The 12,396-nt window shown below is 42.1% G+C and overlaps 1 protein-coding gene across 1 annotated transcript in view; it reads left to right on the top strand.

The window, feature by feature from the left end:
* The first annotated feature begins 272 nt into the window (after nt 1-272).
* Nucleotides 273-12,396, top strand: part of UBN2 (ubinuclein 2) — a 54,288-nt gene continuing 42,164 nt past the window's right edge. Inside the window, exons 1-3 of the mRNA XM_027453562.3 lie at nt 273-895; nt 5,109-5,201; nt 10,933-11,034. Coding sequence (XP_027309363.3) covers nt 440-895; nt 5,109-5,201; nt 10,933-11,034 — 651 coding nt within the window. The 5' untranslated portion in view covers nt 273-439. The remainder of the gene's footprint in view (nt 896-5,108; nt 5,202-10,932; nt 11,035-12,396) is intronic.

Here is a 12,396-nt window from a genome sequence, read left to right as displayed (position 1 = left end):
GTCCGCCATTGCCCCGCGCGGCGCGGCCCGTTTAAGGCCCGGCCGGCGGGCGGCGTGCACATCGCCACGGCAACCGGGGGCGGGCGGGCGGGCGCGCGGCGGGCGCGGTGACGTCGAGGGGCGGGAGAAGGACGGGGGGGGGAAGCCGAGCGCTCCGAGCAGCGAGGCGGGGCGGCGCCGCCGGCCTCGGCCGCCCGGTGGCGCATGCGCGGGCTGCGGGCCTGCTTCTATTTATGTGGGGGGGCGCCAAGATGGCGGGGGCGGCGAGGAGAACGTAGGGGGGCAGCTCCGACCGGGCGGCGGAGCGGGGGAGGGGAGAGGGAGGGAGGGAGGAGCAGCCGAGGGGGAGGGAGCGCGGAGCGCGGTGTCACCGGGAGGCGGGGGCCGGCCGGCGGGCGGGCGAGCGGGGCGGGCGGGGGGTGGGGGGAGGCGGCGGAGGATGGCGGAGCCGCGCCGGGTGCCGTTGATCAGCCTGTCACCCGTGAGGCGCCGCGAGGCCGGGAGCCCGGCGCTGGAGCGGGAGCCGGAGCCGCCGCCGGGGATGGTGGCGGGCCGCGAGGCGCCGCTGTTGGAGCCGCCGCACGAAGCCTCCCGGCCGGAGCCGCCGCCGCCGCTGCCGCTACCGCCCCGGGAGAGCGGAGCCCGCCTGGAGCCGCCCCGGGAGCCCCCCCGGCCCGAGCCGCAGCCGCCGCGGGAGCCCCCCCGGCCCGAGCCGCCGCCGCCGCAGCTACCGCCGCCGCCGCCGCGCCAGGGCAGCCGGCAGGAGCCGCCGCCGCCGCAGGAGGCGCTCCCGCTCCGCCAGACGGTCCGCCTGGAGGTGGTGCTGAAGGACCCCACCGAGGAGGGCTGCGTGGAGTTCAGCTACCCGGAGCTGCTGCTCTGCGGGGACTCGCGGGTACGGGACCCCCCCGAGGCCCGCGGGCCCTTCCCCGAGGCCCGGCCGCTGCCCGCCCCGTCGTGCCTGGGGGGGGGCGGCGACGCAGGGGGAAGTCCGGCGGCCTCGCCGTGCCTCCGGCCTCCTCCCGGCCTGAAGGGGAAGGCGAGGCGGCGCCCCGCGGCTCCTGGGCTCCCGCATGGAGCTGGCGAGCACGTCCCGTGCCCCTCGTGCCCGGCCTTCTGCCCCTCGCCCGTTTCCTGCCCTGTGTCCGCTGTGCCTGGGAGGGTTTATTTCAGTTTTGCTTTGCCGCCGATGGAATGGAGCTGTTACACTGCCGGGCCGTTTATTTCAGGTTCTCTGTAGGCTCTGGGCAAGTGAATGAAGAGTTAGTAGTCTGGCTCCGCTGTGAGCCTCGTGGAGCAGTGAAGTGTGCGTTAAGCAGTCTTGGAGATGAGTTTCTGCAGTCTGTAGGAGGGGGCAGGGGTGATTCAGAGTTGTTGTTGGCACTGTAACCTCACCTGTAACTGTCAGAAACTTCACTCCAAAAGAAACTACTTCCCTTTTTCCTCCCAAACAGAAAATACTTCCTACTCGAGCTGCTTTGTTTTTTAAGGGGAAAAGCTGGTGCAAGTGGCATCAGCCAGAGAGGCTCTGCTTTCAAGTAGGAATGAGAGATGCATGTCCTTAAGCTGGCCACCCTTGATCCAGTCACTCACAGGGAGTTAAGGACATTGATAAAGTTGGAATTGATTTAGGTAGTTGTGGCTTCTCTTAATGTAAGTACTCAGTTTTAGAGAAAGTTCCTATCTTCTTGTAAAAGGGAAGGGGCAGCCACTACTGACAAGGTTGTGGTAGTTTTGGTTGAAAATTAAAAGCAAATAGCAAGTACCAGCAGTGATACTGTCAGTAGGTTTTTCAATCAGAACTAACTCAAGATTGGTTAAAACCTTCAGTTTTATGAAGAAAAGCATTTTTAGATGATGCTGATTCTGTAACGGTACTTACCACTCTGTTTGCTTTTTTCACTGTAGTAGGAGGGATGTAGAATTGGATTGTTGTCAAATGTAGAAGACAGAAAAATCAATGGCTGATTTTAATAATCCCTCGGAGATCTTCTGATACAAGTTAAAAGGTTGTTCCTTTTGTTCATCCTGTCCTACAGCTGTTGTGGGCAAACAGTGCCCGTCACGACTCCTCCAAATTGTAGCAGTAGTCTGCTGCTCTGTGAAGTGCCATCTTTCTGAGCAGTTCCTGTGCGAAGGTAGAAGTTGTGTTAGTGTTTAGCAGTGGTTCAGTGTATGGAGGCTGACTTCTGCCTTTGGCAGTCTCAAGCTCCATAATTGCTTTTTTCTGTAGGTTGGTAATACGTTAATTGCATAAGCGGGGACAAAATGACATTTTAACATAGTTCTGATGCAAATTCAATGTATTCTGGAGAGACGGAAAGGAAAGAAAGAAGTGGATTTTTGGTACAATTGGAATCAGAGAATTATGCTTTTAAGATAGAAATAGTGTTAAGATTGTTTTATAAGAAATCCTGTTTTTTTTTTCAGCTCTATGTAGAATCCAGATTGAAAATCAATAGATGGTTATGTCCCATTTCTTGCTGGACTGTATAGAAAAACAACTGATTATGTAAAAAGTGTCAGATGTTGTGTAGTTGTCCTTTCAGTTTAACTTCTTGCTTGTTACAGGGTAGAAACTGAAAAAGCTTCTTTGATGTGGTGTGGGAAGGACTTACAATCTTGTATCAGTCAGCATGAAAAGAGCTGAAACGCATTTTGCTCACCCATAAAACTAGTGTATCAAGGTTCTTTTGTGGTTAAAGAACGTTAAAGAGGAGAATTTGCTCTGCGTAGTGCAGGAGGATTAGGATAACAGAAGTGTGTCTCTTACCTGCTCATTCTCAGACCAACAAATTATGTAACCTGTTCAAAGTCCTAAAATAGAAACAATTAGGAAAGGAAAACTGATCCTGCTTGCTGAGTACAGTAGCTCTGGAAGAGAAAACTACCTTGTTAAAATGGAACTTGACCAGGAAACTTTGTCCCTCTGCCACTTTTCTACAGAATCTGTGAGGTTTTTCTCTTGAGCAGGTAGTAACTAGTTGGCAGTTAATGCTGTAGTTGTAAATTCTGAAATCCAGACCTCAGTTTATTTCTGTAATGAATCAGCTTGACATGAACAGTTCATGCAAACTTAGTTATGCAAACTGTTTTTGTAGGGTAAAGATTGATTGGGTTTTCTGAAGGCTATTGTTTGCTCCTTATCCCTTATAAGTTGCTCAACTTCCTTATAACTATTCCCATTCGAGTTCAGCGTTACATAATTAGGAACACATCTTTATCTTGTAGTGCTGCTTCAAGCTGCAGCAACCCATAACAGTTTTCCAGAGGTCGGCCGTTCCCATACGTCCGGGAAGGATGTATGGGAATTACTTGAAACATTGCTTTAATAGGTCCCTTAAACAGTTTAAAAAAAAAAAAAAAAAAAAAAAAAAACAAACCAACAACAACAAAACCCACCAAACTTGCTTGACAGTATGAACATCACATTTTTTAATTCTAAAGTCAGGTTTTCAGCCTGAATGAGAAGCTAGGGGAAGTGTTTACAATAAACCTGTGATGTCCTTGTCCTACTTTTTTATCTTAAGAAAGACAGCATCCTTTGGTGGAGTTGTTATTATAGTTCATGTTTTGGTAGGAGTTATTTATGTAGAACTTCTGGCACGTGAGTAACAGAATAGTGTGGTTGAAGAGTTTATTTGCCTCTTTAACTGGCAGAAAGAAAAGTATGCCTCCTTTTCTGCTGGTGCGTTTTGAAGCTTGCTGTGTAAAACTGAACGCGAAGTGGATAAGCCAGAAGCTCAAGTTGGTTTCTGCCAGACAGGCTGTGAAGGTACTGAAGTAGTAACATCTTGAAGCTTCTTGAGTGGCAGAGCCCTTAGATACACTGTCAGGATTAAAATTTGCCAAAACTTAACTATTCAAAGCAGTAGTCAGCTATGGCTTTGAGTGTTTGGTAGAGAGAGGAAAGTTAAAAACTTTAGTACTAAATTTTACTTGACCTCTGGCCTCAACTTGTCTTTATTTCACAATTTAAAAAAAAAAAAAAGCCATTTCCCTAGCAGATGTGGAGTAGGTTTTCCCCACTAATGGAGGAAAAAGGGTGTTGCGTGAGCTGAGCAGGCTTTTTTTAAAGTTTTATATTAAGTTACGCTTGCAAGAAATGTGTATGTAACCGATTAGTTGTTTCACATTTAACTATAACCCTCTTTTACGTTTTTTTCCTCGAAGTACTCAGTTTTCACACTGTGGGGAGGATCTTGCTCTTCAGAGTGTAGAGAACATCTTTTTTGTTCCTGTTAGTCTATCGTGAATCTTCATTCATTGAGCAGTCCATGCATGTGGTGGAGTTAGGTGGCATCCATAAAGGCTTAACTTGATTCTGCCATGTTGTAGCATCTTCTTGCACCCTTCCCTGTACAAGATCTACTGTATTTTATATATAGGCTTTGATCTGAAGGTTGTGGCTCCATTCTTCTGTTGTACTTTTTCTGAGAGGAGGGGAAAAAAAAAGGCAAAACTTGTCATACTCTTGATTATTGTTCATTGACTTCTTGTCAGTGAAAACTCAGTGTGTGCTTCCTGCTTATTTGTACAGCTGGAGTATTAAATCATTCTTCTGGCTGCTGTAGTGGCAGTCTTGTGATATTTGTGCTATGAGTACAGTTTTCTGAAGAAAAAAAATAACAGTAAGACTTCAAGGCATTAGTTATGGCTATGATTTTGTGTTGTAGTCTTCTAGTTGCTTTCTTGCTGATTAGGCTACCAGGTACACCTTCCATATGGTGTCTAAGAGGATCATGGCACCAGTAGGATAGGCACTAGAGTAAGTTGAACTGAGAAGAATTTAAGTGTAGGGGGAGTTCTTTCTCTGCAAGCTCCAACAGTACTAATTTTCTCTTATGCTTATACTTTTGGCCAAGGTTGTAGTGGAATACTTGAATATATATAACTTTGGGTCTCTTCTGTTTGTGCTCTCATTAGAAGAAAAGTAACTGAATGATAATTGAATGGATTAAACCCATTTTTGGAGAATAAGCATTTGGGCACAGTCTTCAGGGTATAGAATTAATACTAAATAGTCAGTTTATTGACATTTCATGGTTTTTTATTAGATGCACTCTGCGCTTCTCTTGAAATTGAATGTATGCTTCTGCCTTTTTCAGAAGAAGTCAGTTCACTCAGAAGATCCTTTTAATGATGAACAACGTGAGCGGCATGAAGTGGAAATGCTAGCCAAGAAGTTTGAGGCAAAATATGTGAGTTACTGTACCTTTGTTAAACATGCAAATAATTAATCGTGGTAACTTAGTGTGGCATGGATGTTAACGTCAGGGGTTTTTTTCTTAAAGAGCTGCTGAAGTAATGTCAAATGATTTGTGTATATCTGAGCTGCTTGTCTCATTTATATTTCATCTAAGTAGCTTGAAGCTTCTACAAGCTTATTAGGCAAGTCTGCTAAATAGATCTGTCTATAGGATATTATAGCTTGTGAAGCTATTCTTGGAAAAGCTTCGTATATAAATACAACTGAGTAATAGATGCAGATCGATATTAATGATAAATACTGTGCTGGAGGGAAGAATTTGTACATAATGCTGTTGTGCACTATTGAACAGTTATTCTGTTTGTGCTAAATACTGATGAATCGTGATGAATTTCTGACTAGTTTAGAATGCTTCCATAGGAAGCTGTTGTTATCACTTGATGAGTTTATCTTGTAGCTGCCAGCTGCGTAAAGATACTCCGCTGACTCCTGAAAGTGTAACATGAATGACTTGAACGACACTAGGTATTAATATAGAGGCTTTCAATAATAAATGAAGGTAGAAATCAGTAAATGTTGTCTTAAAACCACACCCAAACAGGTCTTTAAGAATTCATATGGGTAGGGTTGGGTGATTAATTCTGAGCTGGCAATCAAAACTCATCATGCCTAGACACGTTGATATTCTGGATTACTAACAGAGCACCTCAATAATAAAGAAGGGAAACAACCGTCATTTGTATCTTTTACTATTAATACACATATTAAGATTTTACTTTTTCCTGGGGAAGGCAAATTTCTTGGCGTGTCAGGTCTAAATATTCTGTAGAAGTAATTACTATTTCAGAACATGTTTGCTGTGATACGTAACAAAATAAATCCTTAAAGTGAAAAGAATCAGTTTTGGAGGAATCGATAGAAACTCGATATACCCAGTATACTCTGAAGGCAGTTCCATAATACTATTCGCTTTTCATTTAAATGATAAATTATTTTCATGAACTTGAGAGAGAAATGTTATAATTGTACTTTTCTAGAAAACGAATTTCCATAATATAAGTTAAGGATTTTATAATGTTCTGAGACAAGCTGCGTAAGTATAGCAGATGAAAGCCAGTGTAAAGCATGAAAGGAATATATGTAGGATGGTATGGGAGTGGTGGAAGCAATATAGTTTTACATATACATTCATGCATCAAAGTTAAACATGTACATTTATGGATGAAGCATGGTGTTATTAAACTTATGAAAATTTGAGTTCAGTGCTCAGTTGCAAAAAAAAAAAAAAGGGGGGGGGCAAATATTTAGAGCCATTAGAAAAGCAGTAAATAATACCTTATGCTCCCTACTACCACAAAATTCTCAGAAGGGAAATATCTTCTATATAAAAAAGGACCTATTATTATATATTAGGACCACTAAGCATGGAGGGTGGTAAGGGGTTAGTTCTTCTGTTAGGTGTATTCCCTGTCTTTTCTCTCTTTCAATACAAGAACCATCAGTTTCTACGTATACTTCAGGGTAAGAGGAATTGCATGTCTGTACACCGATCCAGTGTAATTGCTCATGCTCTGACAACATCCAGCCATCTTCTTGCTCCTGCAGTGAGACATGTGCTCCTTAGCTTAAACTAGAATAGAGATCCCATGATGTAGACATCCATTCTCTTAATCTCTCTAACGACGCTTTAATGTAAAAGTAATCACTAGTTGCATGAGAATGAAGAATTTACATAAAGGGCTATTTCTTCTTTAAACTAATTAGGTATTACTAACCTAAATCAATTTGAAATGGAGTCAAATGATCTTTTAAATCATAGCACGTGTGATTTTAAATCATAGCAGTTTAATGTCGATGCTGTAGTACTTACGCAATACGTGAAAAACAGTCATCTTTAAAGACTTCTTTTCAAGTAAATTCACATACCTACAATCAGTACAGTACTGGATATATCTTGCTGATACTAAAGAAAAGCCTATAAATAAGTAGTTTTGTAAAGCCAGGTGGCTTTTTTCTATGTTGTAAAAACATGATGTCAAATCAGATGATATTTTATATAATGTTAAAGTATTTGGATCAAAACAAAAGTCCATTAATGGCAATATATTCCTGTCACACTACTGTAACCTTATACTTGAAAACTTAGTGTGCGTTGATACTATCTCAGTGTGCTGTTCTATTAATCTGCGATTTAATTTCTTTCCGAGCCAAAGGCTGTGTTTAACTACCATTCGTGTAGTTTTCTGCCATAAATCTGCCAGGCCATCTTCTGAGTTTACTGATGCTTAATGTTTTGTTCTGTGGCCCTGAGTACCATGATGATTGTTGTATACAAACATGGTTCATGTTTAAACCTGTTGGCTTGATGAGTCACTTGGTACTCCATGGTTCCTGTATTGTGAGAAACAGTGAATTTCTTCTGTTCTTCTGCATGCTGTGTGTGATTCTGATGCTATCAGAACTCAGCCCTTTCGTTGCACAGCTGAAGTGTCTTAACATTCTGTTACTGTACAGTAGCTGTTTTTTTTACCTTCAGACATCCTTGTTGGTTTACTCTGTTCCCTTTTTTGTTCTATTTTTTTTAACGAAAGGACATTAGCAGTAGGATGCCCTGATTTATCAGTGATACGACGATGACTTCTGGTGTTATTCTCTTCCTTTTTTCATAAATCCTAATTCTTTCCTTTTTTGACCACTCTTGATTGTTGAGCGAATGTGTGACATGTGAATGACTCTAGTGCTTCCTGAGCTGCATAACAAATTGAAACTGTATTTTTTGTTGTGGGAGTTATACTTCCTTTGTGTGGATTACCTTGCTTTTACTAACATGGGATTACATTTACCATTCAAAGTATTGAACAACTGAGGTTTCTCAGTGATTTTTCAGCTGCCTCTTGTATTTACTGTCCTGAGTAATTTATCTCTCTAACCTTCCTTCCCCCCCTCTTTGTTGCTTCTGTAGCTGAATATAGTTCCTTGGTGAACTATTCATTCCTACCCTTTGTTTACCAGCCTCACACCAATCATTAGTTTGAGTGGACCTTACCTCTTATCCAGTGATAGCTTGTTGTCTTTGAACACCGTGGGACCTTTAAAGTATTTGAAGTACAGTTTCCTTCTACCAAGATTGTTTTCTGCCCTGGAATGTGTATTCTTGTGCTTGCTAGTTCTGTTTTTTTTTTTTTTTTTTTTTAAACTTATATTAATATGCCCAATACAGAGAGAAGGTTTAACAACTCCCCTGGGGCCCTTGGAAGATTCTTCATAAATTTGCCACCTTCTAGTCCAGTTGTGCAAGGGTTGTTTAAACTGTATGTTATGTGCCATTGTTGAATTTGTGTTTGAGTCCCTGAACAGTTGCACGAGTACAGTTTGCATCCTCAGGAATTAAATGTCTCAATTTGCTCTAGTATCGTGGCTCCTTATGATTTGGGACAGAAAGGTTGGAGGATTTCTTTTTGGGAGAGGTGAAAGGCACCAAGGGTAAAACTTCACCTAAGTTGCATAGTAAACATTGATGCAGAAAATCCCTTTGATTTTGCTATTGTGATCATCCTGATTCTACAATTTTTCAACATGCATCCTTAAACATAACTTTGTAGGGTCAGACCTTAAGTAAATTCTCAAACTACACATAAAGGAGTTCAGATATTTTCATCTGTTCCATCTGCGCAAAGCTTTTTATTTTAATCCTACTTTTATTCATTCTGCTCTTATGAGACTCTTTCATTTATTGATTTTGTCCAATATCTGCACTGTATATTTATGAATAACAGGCAATAAGAATGTATTGAGAATCACAGAATCATAGAATATCCCAAGTTGGAAGGGATCCACTAGGATCATCAAGTCCAACTCCTGGCTCCACACAGGTCTACCCAAAAATTCAGACTGTGTGACTAAGTGCACAGTCTGAATGCTGCTTCAACTCTGACAGGCTCGGTGCTGTGACTACATTCCTGGGGAGCCTGTTCCAGTGTGTGACCACCCTCTCAGTGAAGAATCTCTTCCTGATGTCCAGCCTGAACCTCCCCTGTCACAGCTTGACACCATTCCCACGGGTCCTATCACTGGTGACTAAAGACAGTAGATCGGCACCTGCCCCTCTGCTCCCCATCACAGGGAAGTGGTAAACCACAATGAGGTCTCCCCTCAGCCTCCTCTTTTCCAGGCTGAACAGGCCCAGTGACCTCAGCCACTCATACATCTTCCTCTCTAGGTCCCTTCACCATCTTTGTAGCCCTCCTCTGGACACTCTCCAACAGCTTCATGTCCTTCTTGTACTGTGGTGCCCAGAACTGCACACAGTGCTCGAGGTGAGGCTGCACAAAGGTGCAGAGTAGAGCAGGATAATCCCTTCCCTTGACTGACCATCAATGCCATGCTTGATGCACCCCAGGATACAGTTGGCCCTCCTGGCTGCCAGGACACACTGCTGGCTTATATTCAGCTTCATGTCAACCAAAAGCCCTATTCCCCTCTCTGTAGGTCTGCTCTCTGGTGTCTTACACCTGAGAGATTCTTGTTTGCTTGCAAGAGCACATGCTTTGCTTATAGGTACAAACTTAAACTCTGCAGTATACTGTTAACACGGAGGTGTTTGGATGCTTATGCTTATAAAAGCAAAGATGATAGTTCTTTTGAACAAAAGCTGCGTAGTCGTTAAATTGTAATAGGATGGATCTTACAAATGGAGAGATTCATTCTAAACATGCCTGGAACTACTGAGAAGCTTTAGGGGAGCAAGTCCTGAACTCATGGAAGAACCTGATACTATTTTAGTAAAGGTGGTGCCTTTTAGGAGAATTTTATCTTCAAGGATTCTATGTAGACAATTTTCACAATATGCAGATGTCAGAACTAGGCCTTATATCATAAGCAGATTGCTGGTTTTGTAGCTGTAAATTATAGATATGTCCAGGAGAAAGTAAACTTCAGTTTAACCTGAGTACTTTCCTAATATGAAAGTAATTTTAAGTCAAATCGAAGGTTACACCAAGCTCAAAGAGAATTTTCAGGGTAAGTGAATCCCACAGTCTGCATTGCAGTTTCTGGCTTTAACTTACTCAAATAACCCTATCATGTCTGGGCCTATCAACCAAGATGATTCTTGCATTTCAAAGGATTTCACTATAGTATCTTTTTCTTCAGTTATGTTATGCGAGTGCTGTAACTTCTTGAAAACTCATACACACCATATCTGCAAGTACCAGATCAATATTTTTCCGTTTTGGCTTAGGCTTCGCTTTGCTGTAGAGAAGCAATCCATCTTGTGTGGGAGAGCGTGTTAGTGAATGCTAGGCTATTTTTCTTCCTTTGTAATGACCCTGTAGCATACTGAAAAACTTAACACTCCTTAAATTATCTCAGTCCTTTTATCACTAACAGAAGTTTTAAAAACATGAGAAACATCTCTAAACAGAAAATGTTAGGAGTTTTACAGTCACCCAGAAACCAGGTGGCTAGTGAATACCTCAGAAATGATTCTGGAAAGGTTATACAGCATTTTTTAGCATATTTGTAGGAATTCCTTCCTATATCAAAGTTTTTCTGGTTTTTATTCATATAGACTATCTTCAGGGAACTGTGACAGCAAGCGGAACTCTGCTAATTCCCTGAATGACTATCCCTCCAGTGTCTTATGTTATGTAGACTTCAATACTTTGCTTACTCTTACTCTCTTCTCAAATGATGTAACACTTTTTTTTTTTTTTTCTCCTCAGAGTGGAAAGCCCCACAAACATCGGAAGGATCGCCTGCAGGATCTAATTGATATAGGTTATGGTTATGATGAAACAGACCCTTTCATTGATAATTCTGAAGCAGTAAGTAAACCTCATTAAAGTAGTAATGAGAAATAAGTTAATTCTTTATTTTTTGATAAAGAGGAAAAAAAAGGTGAGGGCAAATACTTTGTGCCCATGTATAACCAGTGTGAATCCAAAGGGGCTGTTACTTTGGACATCTACAAAGTTTTTGGAACAAACTACATTTTTGTAGTTTGTTCAGAGAGACTCTCAGCAGAGAGATTCAGATGTCATTATGCACTCCAAGAATTAAGACAGCCATTACTATATTGCATATTTAATTTTACAGTTTTAGAAATGAAGTTATTTGTATTTGTGCACTTTATTTACTGTGATCTGAAATTATACTGTCTCTGTTATTTTCTTGTACTAGCTCTCTGGATTATTAGTCTAATACTGGTGTTAGATTTCCAGTATTAGATCAGAAGACTATTCTGCTCTCCAAAACCCATAAGGATAAGGTGGTAATTCTAAACATTCACTGAATGTGTCTGACAAAATTGAGATAAAATAGCTTGCTTGAAATACAGGGTTTTACAGCTTATTTCATCTGAATGTTTTTCAGAAATGAAAACACATCTCAAATGAGGTAAGAGGAAAAAATGAATTAGGTGCAGGCAATATCAGGCTATTTGGAAGCTTATAAGAAGGCACTTGAAGGTATCTTACAGGTGATATAGGAAATAATGAAAATGAGGAAGAAGCTTAGAAGAACAAGTGGATGATAAAAGCTTTGGGAATCTCCTATAGTTCTTTGTTAGGTGCTAGGAAGGAATATATGTACTGTTCATTCAAGTAAAAACGAACAAAACCAACTAAAAAACACTACCTGACATGCTAGCCAGCCTTCGGTTCCCTCTGCTGAGTGACACTGGAGAAAGCAGCTATGATTGCTGCTGTGAAAGGAAGAGTGCTAGAAGTTCGAGTGGGAGATATGGTGAAAAGGAATCCTGAGAAAAGAGAAGCATAGAAGTGAAGCGCATTGGTTAACCTATATTATGCTGAGCCTCGGGTTGAATGGGATATTAGATCTGGGAAGGTTACAAAACTTAAGAAATCCTGTGAACACTGAGCTGTGAGGCTTCTAGCGTATAGCTGTTGCACTGAATACTGCTGAGACCAGTATGGGCTACAGAGAAGGCATGCTGCAGAACTGGTACCTTCTTGAGCAAGAGACGGTCAGCGATTTACCACAGTGGGTAGTAGGCTGAGCTCATCTTTCCATATTGTTTTGGTGAAGTCAGTTGGAAGGCACATGAGCAAGTTGTGTGGAAAATAAGTTTACTGTAGATGCTTATCATAGCTTGTATTTATTTGTTGTCCTTTTTCCTAGTCTAGATTGATATTCACAATGTCAACTAAAATTTAAAATTCTTAAAA

This window comes from Anas platyrhynchos, chromosome 1 (assembly GCF_047663525.1).
Source record: "Anas platyrhynchos isolate ZD024472 breed Pekin duck chromosome 1, IASCAAS_PekinDuck_T2T, whole genome shotgun sequence".
NCBI lineage: Eukaryota > Metazoa > Chordata > Aves > Anseriformes > Anatidae > Anas > Anas platyrhynchos.
This window is presented reverse-complemented; position numbering and strand designations above follow the sequence as displayed.